Source organism: Musa acuminata, chromosome BXJ1-8 (genome assembly GCF_036884655.1).
Source record: "Musa acuminata AAA Group cultivar baxijiao chromosome BXJ1-8, Cavendish_Baxijiao_AAA, whole genome shotgun sequence".
Lineage (NCBI taxonomy): Eukaryota > Viridiplantae > Streptophyta > Magnoliopsida > Zingiberales > Musaceae > Musa > Musa acuminata.
Window position 1 is genome coordinate 44,827,118 of NC_088334.1, and position 13,294 is coordinate 44,840,411.

A 13,294-nucleotide genomic window follows, 5' to 3' on the forward strand; every position below is an offset into this window, starting at 1 on the left:
AGGAAATGGATGGATTGTGATAGCTTTGGTTATGCTTACTCCAAGACAAACAAAATGATAGAGCCATAAGAACTTGTTCTAACTTCTTACTTGCAACAGATTGGATGAGGGAAAAAACACAATAATATTTTATGAAAACAATATAGCAATAGTTTTATGTTACTCTCCTAAGAATCAATCATAGGAGCTGCTTTAATAATCTGCTCAATTCTCTTAAGATTAATTCACAGTGATCCAAGTTCATTAAAAAAAAAGAAAATTAGGCTGCATTTTATCCACTGTATGAGCATTTTCTTCAGGTAATGCATCTTCTGGTTCAAAAAAATTGTCATTTGTTTCCTCCATATTATAACACACAAATCAAGTATGCTTTAGTTTCTTCTTCTTCTTCTTCTTCTTCTTCTTCTTCTCTCTCTCACTCTCTCTCTCTCTCTCTCTCTCTCTCTCTCTCTCTCTCTCTCTCTCTCTCTCTCTATATATATATATATATATATATATATATATATATATATATATATATGTATGTATATATGTATAATCTAAATTAATTAAAGGTCAAATGATAATCCTCAAGAATACATAATATATCTAAAAATGTCATTGTGATGGATAAAAGTATTCTTTTATCTATCTATAAAGTGAAGAAAATTAAAAAAAAAAAAAGGTGGGAAATTTTTTCATCCGATCTGATTAATGTGTGATCTAATTAATGGAGGAATGGAACAGCTCTATGATCGTAACTGAAATCGCGTAGAAACAATGATCAAATGACAATTAGATTGGACATCGGTCAGCCAGATTTGCTTCATTATTGGCTTGACCAGATTCACATTAGTGCATCAAATGTGACAAATATAATATGATATGATATGATATATGGTGATCGGCTTCCCTCTCTTTGATCTCCTCTCTTCTCTAATGAATGGAATCAAATATTTTAGGAGATAGATAATTCCATAAACATCCTTAATTCATAGCGTTTTTATCAAACAGACTAAATTCATAGTGTTAAAAGTTTTCATCCCTCAATCATCACATAATTAAGATAAATAACAATTTTCACTAAACCCGGATAATTAGATGTAATATTTGCAAAGGTTTACTTTTCCTTCTCATCAATTATTCTTTATTATATTCTATATTTTGTATGCTTATTTAACTCAAATAAACCAATGTTTATTACTGTCATAAATAATTAAATTGATTTTTCTGATAGATTTAATGATATAATGTACTCTGTATTTAAATTTCTAACAATTATTACACTATTTCTAAACTGTGCAGTATATATATATATATATATATACCATCCTACTTGTAGCATTTATAAGCACCCAAGGAAAAAATCTCTAGTCATGCACTAATCTTAATGACACCGATCAACTATTAAAGAAGACTATACACCAATCGAAATACTTTGCAGTCTCTCACGTGCCACTCCCATGCATTCACGTACCCAACGCGAGAGAGAGAGAGAGAGAGAGAGAGAGAGAGGAAAGATAGAAAAGGAAGCTCTATTAACAGCATGCAAAGATCGACTATGTTATGATTTCACACAAACACGGAGAAAGGGTGGAAGAACGAAGACAAAAGCTCTTCTCCAAGCAACCCCACTTCGACATATCTTGTTCACGTATACGTAGCATTCAGACACCCTTACTGCAGCTGATACGTGTCCCGGAAGCAGGAGCAGCAGTTGCCGTGGGCCGGCACAGCTCCAGCAGCCGCAGCTCGTTCCAGCGACTGCACCTGCGTTTGCAGGAACTTGACGTAGCGGACGGCCTCGTCCAGCATCGACGCCGTGTCCATCTTCGTCCCGCCGGGAACCATTCGCTGCAGCACCCGGATCCGCTCGCTTATGCGCTCCCTGCGGAGCCTGGCCGCCACGCTCTGCGGGTCCTTCGAGACCCTGACGTTCCGGCGCTTCCGCGCCGGCCGGGCGGACTCCGGATCGATGTCGATCGGCTGCATCGCGGCTATCTGGAACGCCATCTCCCTCACTAGTGATAGGTCGCCATTGCCGGATAGATTAGTGGGGGTTTGAGGAGCAGCAAAGGTGGCAGTAGGTAAGTACTCTTGCAGTGGATCCGTGGAGACCTGATCGGTTTCAGCAAGTTGCAGCATCAAGTTCATCATGTTCACTTGGTTCTCTTGACGAGAGTTTGACAAGTCGACGTCCATTTGCCCCGTGAGAGATAAAGCAGGAAGAAGAGTGACTGGGCAGCTCGCTCTCTCAAATGAAATGATCGCGATTGTGTGAAGTGTGCCTATATATATATATATATATATATATATATATATATATGCACACACACACACAAGTAGATAATTCTTTTCTAATATAGATTACCTTTAGAACAGATGATGATGACGAATTGAGCACTCTCTCTCTCTCTCTGTGATTCCAAAGGAGCCCAGAGTCTGTTCCTGTCAGATGCTGCATGCACATCTTCTCTTCTTGCCCCTCCTGCCAAGTAAAACAAATGTGTATAAGGTGGTCATAACCCTAATTACAAGCTCACAGTCCTAATCACTGCTCACCCATAGTATCGCCACTGCCATTGGAAACAGTGGACTTGATCATAACCCTAATTACAAATTGCATATGTATTAACGTCACTTCATATTCATCCATCAAGTATATGTGTGGTATTAATGTCTTTAAAAAAATAATATTTTTAGGGACACATATTCTAAAACTAAGATCTGCAACAACAAATACGCTTTACCATTAGAGTCGAACGAGATCAGACTCGCATGATCGATCAATTAATATAACTCAAGAACTAAGCAAGACTTCTTGGGCCGCATGCATTCCGATTCGGCTTGATTGGAAATCGGAGTCGAGACAGGTCAAACTGGGCCCAATCTAGAGTGGTTTGGGCTCAGCCCATTGACTAACTACAACAAGGCTGTGACGCAAACATCAATTTAATGCCAAACTTATGGATCCATCAATTAGATCTGAAATCCAATTGGGAGATGGAGCAAAACCCAATTAGATCAAGCCCAATTAATTCGGGTCGGGTCGAATCAACCGAACCGAGGAGATCAAGTCATGTGCGAACCAGATAGCGGCTCAACCTAATTAAGAGCTTGATGAACCTATAAAACTCCGTAGTAATATTGAGCTTCTTCGAGTTCAAATGCCTTCCCGAGCCCTGTTGTCTGCATGCGAGCAGACAATAGCATGCGATAGAGTGAAGCTATGGAGCAGCAAAGTCTCGAAGGGTTACGGAAAGAAGATGCTCATTGCTGGCACCACGAAGGAGACCCGACTCCCATATGGCCTCCAATTATGCTCGCACCAACCAGCACAAAAGGAAATAGACCACTTTTTAGCAGCAAAACCTCTCTCTTATCCATGTCTTGTCCGATCCTTTCAGTGAAGCAGTGTGGCAGGAAATAATTGCAGCCTGCAAGAAAAGAGTGTCTTTAGACCGCAATTTTTGGATGCGACTGTGTTGATTTTGGTCGTAAGGAAAACAATGTTGAGTTTGATCTGCTAAACTAAACAGCTACTGCTAATCGATTGATTGATAGATCCTTGTTTCCTTCTACGATGAAGAATAGAGCTACCACGCTGCTCTCTCTATCTCTCTTTCTCTCACTCTCTCTCTCTTCTGCAGTCTGTCCTTCGAAGAAGCAAACGCAAAACGAAGAGATTTCCCAGGATGAAGTGGCAGGAAGAAAGAGAGAAAGATAAAACTGACATCTTTTGGCACCTGATTGCTTGCTTTGGACCGGAGCAAGGTGGTGATTAAGGAGCAAGCTCGAGTGGCCCAGCTTGCTGCCTTTGTAATCTTCTCTCCACTTGTCAGTCCGGCCAAAAAGCAGCAATTTCCTGTCTCGACCAGCACAGAATGGCTCGCTGCAGAAGACGACACGCAGGCAGATGCTTTGTGGCCGCAAGACGCCTTTGCTGATGTTAACTACACTCCGTCGTTTTCATCTGTTGCTGGTGTTAAATCACACACTCAATGGTAGAGAGTTCCTCCTCGATCTGTACGTATACGATGCACTGTGAATCTGCATTAGGTTCGTGAGCTGAAGTGAGTGTAGAGTCGCCCAACATCTCCACGTGCAAAGCGTGTCCTTGGATCTGGCAAAGGAGAAAAGCTCAAGAGTGTGGCATTATGCTTCCCACACGTGAATGCAAACTCCACCACCCATACAAAGCGCTGCTGCGCATGCTTGCCTTCCTCAAGCTGGGCGGCAAAGAATTCTCACTGCGATGCATCATTGCTGGCCATCATATCCTCACATCCATGTTTCCCAAAGAAGATAACTTTTCACAGTGGTGATGGTGAACACCCCGTCGAGTCACATGATTATTACACCCTCTCCGATCCTACTACTAGCATTGCGGTATCTCATGCAAGCGCTGCTGGAACTAATTTTAGATTAGCAGGAATAGGAGGGATCATTGGCTTGCAATCACAGATTAATGGTTTCCAGGGAACAATGCCTATTGTTTTCTTACGCCTGAGCATGGATTACTTCATTTCCCTATGACAATATAATAACGATGCTACCGAATGAGGAGAAAGATGCTTCGTTTACAAGCAAATTAAAGGTGTAAGACTGAATTCCTAATGATCTTCACTGTTTATCATCATTAGAACGTTCACCCATGGTGATCAGTGAGAGTTGTGTGTGCTTGGAATCTTAGGGGGAAGCTAGCGTCCTTTCCATGTCATGACTGAAACAGTTGCTCAAGGAGACTAGTAGCCAGGGTGTACAGATTGGAACATAATTATTCGGTCATCTTTCTTCCCTTCTATCATTCTGTGTGCATCACTCTTTATTGAAAAGTGACTGTCTGGAGAAGACTGGCATTTGGGTAAACTAATAGCATGCATCACAGTTGAGTCACATGTCTGCATGTTTAAAATAATCAAGCTTCACATAAGTAAATTGCAACTTCCAAAACAGGTATCTTTTGTCATGAGGGAGACAAGGGGGAACCATCTAAGATATATGTTGGGCATAAGCTTCAAACTGTTGGCTCAGTGTTTTGCTGCTCAAACTCCAAGCTACTTGCTATTTGAAGGGTTCTTAAGAGAGTTGATCTTGATGCAGCTTGGTTGCTTCATTTAGCTTCAAAGACTGTGATTTGAGGAGCATGAACTCATGGTGATATTGGACTCTGGTCCCTTCTCATCAATAGTTCAGTGAATCCAAGGCATGGATAGTGAACACTCAAGAGGGCCTTGTCCAATGCATTGTCTTCATCTGGAGAGAAACATTCAAAATATATGCCTTTGACTATAACTTTCTAGGTGTAAAAAATAACACTAGTGTTTATGCATTTGACACTACATTTCTAGGTGTTAAAATGAGACATGGATATTGCAGAATCTTCTACAAGTGTGTTGGAATACATGGAATGCATACATTAGGCCATGATGAATGGTTGTGCTGAGAAGACACAAGTAGTGGTGGTGGTGGTGGTAGTATCTCTTGTGTAAGTTTATTATTAGAGGGTAGATTATTCTTGTAGATATGTCCCATTGATGCATAATGTTTGTAGTGATTCCAAATAAAAGCAATCTTTGGTGGACCCAAGTTTGACTTGGTGTGGTGGTAAGTAGGTCATATTTGGTGGTGGCAACAAGTTGTTGAATGGTTGGTGTGTTAGAGAGATATAGGAAACACAAGCCCTTATATGAGCTAATTTTTCTTTAGATTCAACTCATATTTCCCTTCTATTATGAACAAAACACATATACATTTCTATTCATATTATAGAAAACAACTACCTTGATCCAAGAAATAATAGTTGATTTTAGTGTCCTTCTTATATAATTGAGATTGCATCTGTCCAAACCTTTGACATGTTTCATTCTCTCTTCCAAATCCTTTCAAGCCAAATGGAATTTTACAGTTTCATTTAAGAACAATTGATAAGAGTCAAAGACAATAGGACAATTCTTGATGATTTTATATTAGTCAAGTTGCTGAGAATCATGGACATAATCTTTGGATCAATTAATGCTCTCATGATCAGTGTATGATAATTCTAATGAATCATGTATTTTACTATTTTAGAAAAGAATAATTGCTATTCTTTTCATTCTATGCATGTGAGGGCAATTAGCTTCTCTCACTCACTCATAACACACCTTTATTCTTTACTTGCTCCCTTTACCAATTGGTGGCATCAATATATCCCCACCATGACCCTATTTTCCCCAAACAGATCAAAAGTTGCAAAGGAAAAAATGAAGAAGAACAAGAAGAAGAAGTCAGTGTTTCTCTTTTGGATATAAGCAGTGATTCATGCTATATTTAATGAAGGTAAGACTTTTCTTCTAAATTATGTTTAAGAAAAGGTTGCAATGGAAATGAATGTTGGCTATGAATCCTTTGCAAATAGAAATATGAAACTGCAATGGGAACCACAGCATTCAACCAGACATGAAGTTTGTCACTGTGGACCTCATGCACTTAATTCAGAAAGAAAGATTGCAACAAATTTATCCTCTAATGATTCAACATACACATGATATGTAGTTAATGCAAACACTATCGGAAGATCACTCTATATCTGATTAGATTTCTAACTTCAACTTTGAACATTAGTTGGATTCACCATTTGATGTGGTATATATTTTATTCCCATGCATATATTTCTTCTGGTTCAGATTCTTCTACTATCTTTTGATTTTTAATGTTAATGGTCATTGTTTGTCTTTTAATTAGGAAGTTGAAATTTTTAATTGATCTATCAATCAGTTTTTGGCAGTCTTTTGTAGAGTAATATATATATATATATATATATATATATATATATATATATATATATATATATATATATATTACACAATGACTTACACAAGTCCTTTTTGTAGAACTTTGAAATCATAATATAAATTTTTTATAGAAAATAATTGTTACTCATCAAATTAAATCATAGTAAACTATTCATAATAACTATGTTATCTACTAATTTCTCACCATATTCCCCTCCAATTTTTTTTTTATGGACCAAGTAACAATAGCGTATTAATAACAAAAAATTACTGCATTTTTATGTTTGTTTACAAAATTAAAAATTATAGTTCTTATTTTTCAGAAATAAGAATAATTACGATGGTTATGTTGTAGGTTTATTGATAGCACTACATTTCTATGCCATTATTCTGAGCAGAACATTATTCTAATTATTGCTACACCCCACCTTTGTTTCCAAAGATTTCCGCAACAGCAACACCAAAAAATGTTTCACGTCTAACTTTCCCAGTTTTGGTTCCAGAAACAGAAAACACGAAACAAAAACAAAAAACAGGAAACAAGTAAACCGCGTGGCAAAAGCCAGCGCCTTAACCTGCGCCGGCTCAGCGCCCAGCCGCGCCGGACCATGCTACCGTGCGCCACCGAGCGAGTAACTCTAACCCCGCCCGCGCCACATTCCTCGAGGCGCTGCTGCTTCCCGGTGAGCCAACGAAAGCCTGCAGAGGCAAACGAGAGCGACAGGGAAGAAGGGTGGCAGAGCCTGCCGCGACATCGCGCGTCCTCTCCATAAAAGCCACCTCGCTCTCTGTGAGCTCAAAAGAAGACGCAGTTTAGCTTTAGCGAGAGATGGCGAAAGCTAAAGCGGTCCCCTTTTAACCACCTCAAGCTTCCGCCTCCTCACCGCTTCTTTCCCCTTCCATCGATGGCGTCCGGAGTCCCTTCTTCCGCCGTCTTCCTCTCGATTGCGTTCAACCCTCCCGCCCCCACAAGCGAATGAGATCGTTCCCCGGGTCCAAACACTGTTTCGTATTTGTTTTCTTCTGGATTTACGTCGATGTTGTTAGTGATTCTGTTGTCGTGTGGAGTGGCATTGGGTTGCTGAGGTTTGCATACTTTTCTGCGTCATCTCTCTTTCAGAGCGGAGAGAAGGAGTAAATGGTGGTGGAGGCGATGAATGCCAAAGCGCGGACGCGGTCGCAAGGCACGAAAGCTTCCCCGAAGCACGAGAAAGTGAGCTCCTTTGACGTAAATTCGAGACGAGTCGTCTGTTTTATTGGGTCTTGTTGCTCTTTGCCTTGGAAAGTTGGCTCCTTTATTGCGAAGCAGAGTGCCGTGTGTTTCTCTCTGGGCCCGTGGATCTTCCTCTGAAACCAAAATTGGATCTTTTTTTAGCTGTTGATGCATACGGAATGATATGGATTGGCAAATTCGAGGTTGGCTTTTGACAACTTCGATATTTTTTTCGTAAAAACTGTGGTTTCTTTCTCAAGTAGAGAGTCTGCTATGTTTCTTCTGGGAGTTTGAGGAAAAATGGTGGCTTTTGATGAGAATACGAATCGGTTTCACTGATTTCCTTGCTGAAAACAAAAACATCGTGCTTGAATTCCAGATGGCTTCTTTGTCTCTTTAATGGATGCTTGTTTCCTTGTGTGGATTTCATTCTAATCCAAGTGTGAATCTGTTATCTGTTCTCGCAAATTTTGCTGGGCGAAGGGAAGCGGCAAGGAGAAGAAGACTGGGATGGAGCGTAATGGATCAATGGCTACAGAGGATGTATCCAAGAGATGCCAATCTAGAAGAGATAGGAAGTTTGCTCTGCAGCAAGATGTATCAGTTCTTCTCTGAATTGTTATCAAACAGCAAGATGTAGTCTCTCAGCTACTCGTTCTTGATTTGGTTTTATATGATTTAACTTGTCATCTCGTTTGCAGGTTGATAAGCTAAGGAAGAAGCTGAGAAACGAAGAGAATATCCACAGAGCTTTGGAGAGGGCTTTCACCAGACCTTTGGGTGCTCTTCCTCGCCTTCCACCATATCTGCCTTCACATGTAATCCTTTACTTCTTCCTTCCTTTTATCTTCTCTTTATATGCTCCAGTAATATTTAATCTTCCATCTTATGGATCATAGAACAGGTTAATTGTAATTACAGTTGCATAAAGATTTGATCTTGACTTTGAATTCTTTCTTTCTCCCAAGACTCTGGAACTTCTGGCTGAAGTCGCCGTATTAGAAGAAGAGGTGGTTCGCCTCGAAGAACAGGTGGTGAATTTTTGGCAAGGCCTCTATCAAGAAGCTATATTTATCTCATCCTGCAAGAAAACAAAGGAATTAGGATCTGATGCTCGATTCCTTTCTCAATGCTCCAAAACATTGGAGCAACCAAAGTCGTATTCGGATTCAGCATATCCTGAAGACTCGGCCGCCTTCATCAAACAGCCAACCTCTGTGCAGCGGTCTTCGAACATGGACCAAACCATCACTTCATCTACTCATTTCACCGATGGCAAACTTGCACCAAAGAAGCCGCACTCATCTTTGGCGGTCACTGATAAGCAGCAAGGAAAAGAGAACCTTATTAGTGGTAATGTTGGTAGGAACTGCAAGAAATCTCCAGCAAAGAAAGTCCCAAAAGTGAGCGCTACTGCAAAGAGAAATACACAGGCAGATTCGTGGGTAACAGCTTTGTTTAATTTATATAGTTTTTAGAAATTAATTTGTCCACTAATTATGACAGCATAAATGATCATTAGTACTCTTGTTATCTATTCAGCCAAAATGCACTTCTGTCTATGATGAAGGAGCTGAAATTAAGTTAAGTGGTTCTTTAAAAGAAGCAGCATTTGAGAAGGCCAATACTACAAGTGAATCAACACTTCATGAACCGAATGGCCCGAACAAACTATCTGAGGATATCTTGAAGTGCCTGATGGATGTTTTCGCACGGATGAGCTCCCCGGGGAACACAAAAGAGCACATGGAGACATCTCCATCAGTATCAGGATCTAGTGGGAGTTTGGAAGAGTCGGATTCCATAGACCCATATGGTATCTGTGCAGAATTTGGAAGAAGAGACATTGGCCCATACAAACTTTTCCAAGCTGTTGAAACAAGCTTGAATGTTCGAGACCTTCTCATGGGTTGTTCATTTCTTACATCGAGATTAAAGTGAGCTTTCTGTTCCTAACTTGATTCGTCATTCCTTTAGTTGAGTCTATTGACTAAGAGTATAATTTCTTCTTGTCCCTAAAGTTCAGACGTCTGCTCGGAGAACTTGCATCAGTGGATTTAGCAGGTCTTACACATCAGCAGAAGATTGCATTCTGGATTAACATTTACAATTCATGCATGATGAATGTAAGCTGATTCTCGAAATGTGCTAATTGACCTCCAAAGCCATTTAGAGTATTGCTAAAAGTCCTTTTTAATATTCTAGTTTTGAGCATTTAGGCATTATGGATCACAATCAATACATGTGTGCTGTTTCGTTTTGTGCACTATATATGGGCGAAACTGTGAAGTTGCATCCACCTGTTTGCATTACATGTTTTGGAAATTGATGATTTGAATCTATCTTCCACTTTTCTTGAGCGGTATATACTGTTATTTTATCAAATTAGGAAATATGCAATCGACTATTAGTTATATAATTCTGATAACTTTTCACAGACGCTTGAAAAAGTCATCTTTGTCACTTTTTAACATCCCTTATATCTATCTATATTTTTCCAGGCATTTCTAGAGCAAGGGATTCCTGCTAATCCTGAGATGATTATTGCACTGATGCTAAAGGTACAATGTCGGCTTCATTTTGTCACTTTTTGTTTTCTGGGAGCAGAATAGAGAAATAATATCAAGAATGTTCTTTTCTTTGACAAAGGATTCTAACATCTTTCTCTTTTTACCAGGCTATGATTAATGTGGGTGGTCACCTACTCAATGCAATGACAATTGAACATTTCATATTGAGGCTGCCTTATCGGTCGACACAAGTAGGTTATTACCTTATTCGATTGAATTATTCTGGTTGCTAACTTTTCCTTCTCGTGTACTTAAAGGTCTCCCCGAAGGGTTCTAAAAGTGATTATGTGACAATGCGAGGCATATTTGGATTGGAATGGCCTGAACCCTTGGTTACATTTGCACTTTCATGCGGAAGTTGGTCGTCCCCCGCTGTAAGTTTCTGAAATAAACCTCATATACGTTTTTTTGCATATTTTCCGGATTAGGTTGCCGGCATTATGATCTGCAGGATGCAGTTCGTATATATTCATTAAACAAGGCATGCATGTCTATCAGATTGTTTTTCTACCACAATAGACATGCATAGAGTTAAAGGTACAGAGATTTTTTATGGAGTCTTGTAGCCCCCTTTTTTTCGGGTATATTTGAACTATTAGGTTAATTCCGGTCCTGCAGGTCAGTCTAAAACTGATTGACAGTGCTGACAATTCTGTTTTCTCGTAATCCAGGTGAGAGTGTATACGGCAGATCAAGTCGAGAATGAGTTGGAAAGAGCCAAGAGAGACTATTTGCAAGCAGCCATCGGTATTTCCACACCAAACAGATTGGCAATTCCTAAGCTGCTCGACTGGTACCTACGTGATTTTGCCAAAGATGTTGATTCTTTAATGGATTGGATCTGCTTGCAACTGCCAGATGAGTTGAGGACTAAAGCAATCAAATGCCTTGAGATGGCCAAAAGAAGTCCAATTCAGCAGCTGATTCAACTTCTTCCATATGAGTTCAGATTCAGATACCTTTTGGCCCCATAACCAACTTGTACATCTCACAGTATGATGCTTTCCATGGTATCCCAAGTGTTAATGGTTTGTGATATCGATTTGATAAGCACATTGAAATTTGTTGAATAAGATTTTGCATTTTTGTGATTGTAGCTCTGAGTTTTTTTTGCATGCTCATATAATGTATGCATCTGCCATAAAGACAGTACAGAAATATCATCGATGAGTTTGAACCTTGTTTAGAAGAAATTAACAGATCAAATTTTCTGGTGAAAGAAATATTATCCAAATTTGATTCTTCTAAAGGCCATAGGTTATGAACAAGTTACACCTTAAGCATTGATCAGTAGAAGGATGGGTGATGCAGAAAAACATAATCATTTGTCCCATGGCCTCCACAATGAGGCATTTGACGCCATGATCATTAGCTGTGTCACAATCTTGTTTGCATTCATCATTCGAGAATCAGGAGACAAAGTGATAAGCAGTTCTAGCTCTTTTGCTGACCATTTCTCCAGCAGTTGCAGAGATATTTATGCTGATGAACCATATCCACACACAATTCTGAACTCATAAGGATCAAAGCAGGAGATTAGCTTTGAAGGAAGCATCATTAAATTCACTGAAACAGCTGATGAGACTTCCAACTTCTTTCACTATCCATCATCACTTCAACCTTTTTGCCAGACTAAGGTGTTCTGAGAGATCCTGTGAGGTATCTGACAGGGACCTGTGGGCATCCAGTGAATATGACACAGCAAGGTTCCCTGAGACTGTCCCTCTGTGACAAGAGATTGGCCTTCCATGGCATTGCATTCCTGAGACTGTCCCTCCGTGACAAGAGGTTGGCCTTCCAAGGCATGCATTGATCTACCGGTCCTTGTTGACCTACACCATGTGGCCTCACCAATGATTGCTGTTTCATTCAATTTGTGGACCAGATTCTAGTGGTCATTGTTGTACTGGGACTAATTCCAAGATGGATAACACTGGCAGACAGTATCCCAAATCTACTGATCATGAGTAATGGAGTAGAACTACACACTTCAGTGACTGCTTATGCTCTACTGCACAGAATTTTGCTTTTGTTGAGATGAACAACATAGTGGAAAAAGACTTTCAATGAACAGTGTTACCATTGTTGAGAAGCACAGAACCATCTCAATATGTGTGTAAATATGACTCATACAGCACTAAACACATGGAAACTTGTGTTGTTCCATGGTGAGAGAAAATGAAGAACTTCAGAAGAAATCTGGCAATGCAATTAAGGTGCACTGCCAACACTTGGCTTGGGCACCACACACAAAACAATTGGTTTCTGATGCAGTACTGTTTCAGGTGCTCTGCTGCACTCACCAATGCAGGAAAATGTAGTTGGATCCAACTAGCAGAGCTTGTTTGAGTGGGAACAAACTGCAGGTGTTCTCCTTGTGAGGTCTGGTTTCAAGAGATTGAAGGTTGGCCTCACATTATTCAGATTGGTCTCACTGTAGTTAGTGCCATTTAGAGAAGGCTGTGGTCCTTTTGCTGATACCATCTATTTGTTGGGTATGATAAACTGGTGACCATATTAATCTGATGCTGGCAAAGGATGTATTGAGTGTAGCCTGCACTGCAGCACAGCTGGTGGTATAATTCTTTGGCAGAGCCTGACCCAGTGGTGAAATATTTAGAGACTTGAAGACTTGTGTTGCAGGATCACAAACCACATGCTTCATCTGCATCAAGAGTTGCTCTCCAGAGTCATAGTAATTCTCCAAGAAAAGCAAAAAAAGAAGATTTTCTCCAGTAACTCTGACCAACATATCT

General features: G+C 40.0%; 2 protein-coding genes across 4 annotated transcripts; one reads left to right on the plus strand and one right to left on the minus strand.

The window, feature by feature from the left end:
• Nucleotides 1-1,539: 1,539 nt before the first annotated feature.
• On the minus strand, nucleotides 1,540-2,208 carry LOC135589161 (transcription factor HEC2-like). Its single transcript, XM_065081458.1, has one exon. It carries the CDS (start codon nucleotides 2,179-2,181, stop codon nucleotides 1,657-1,659), a length of 525 nt encoding a protein of 174 aa, XP_064937530.1. The 5' UTR covers nucleotides 2,182-2,208; the 3' UTR covers nucleotides 1,540-1,656.
• Nucleotides 2,209-7,377: 5,169 nt separating this feature from the next.
• Nucleotides 7,378-11,629, plus strand: LOC103995220 (uncharacterized). Of its 3 annotated transcripts, none has more exons than XM_018829858.2 (11): nucleotides 7,378-7,759; nucleotides 7,876-7,968; nucleotides 8,452-8,565; nucleotides 8,670-8,786; nucleotides 8,937-9,413; nucleotides 9,511-9,905; nucleotides 9,995-10,094; nucleotides 10,470-10,529; nucleotides 10,646-10,729; nucleotides 10,796-10,912; nucleotides 11,210-11,629. In XM_018829858.2, exons 2-11 carry the CDS (start codon nucleotides 7,894-7,896, stop codon nucleotides 11,510-11,512), a joined length of 1,842 nt encoding a protein of 613 aa, XP_018685403.2. In that variant the 5' UTR covers nucleotides 7,378-7,759; nucleotides 7,876-7,893; the 3' UTR covers nucleotides 11,513-11,629. The 3 variants fall into 3 exon arrangements, with proteins under 3 accessions (XP_018685403.2, XP_009414036.2, XP_009414035.2); XM_009415761.3 differs by having other exon boundaries at nucleotides 7,379-7,748; XM_009415760.3 differs by lacking the exons at nucleotides 7,378-7,759; nucleotides 7,876-7,968 and adding an exon at nucleotides 7,975-8,171.
• The last annotated feature ends 1,665 nt before the right edge of the window (nucleotides 11,630-13,294 follow it).

Bases quoted from the DNA above. Each gene is read 5' to 3' on its own strand.
- LOC103995220 (XM_018829858.2), top strand. From the start codon at position 7,894: ATGGTGGTGGAGGCGATGAATGCCAAAGCGCGGACGCGGTCGCAAGGC. The intron at 10,095-10,469 runs GTAAGCTGATTC...ATATTTTTCCAG, and splicing joins ACAATTCATGCATGATGAAT to GCATTTCTAGAGCAAGGGAT. The intron at 10,913-11,209 runs GTAAGTTTCTGA...CTCGTAATCCAG, and splicing joins GAAGTTGGTCGTCCCCCGCT to GTGAGAGTGTATACGGCAGA.
- LOC135589161 (XM_065081458.1), bottom strand. From the start codon at position 2,181: ATGGACGTCGACTTGTCAAACTCTCGTCAAGAGAACCAAGTGAACATG.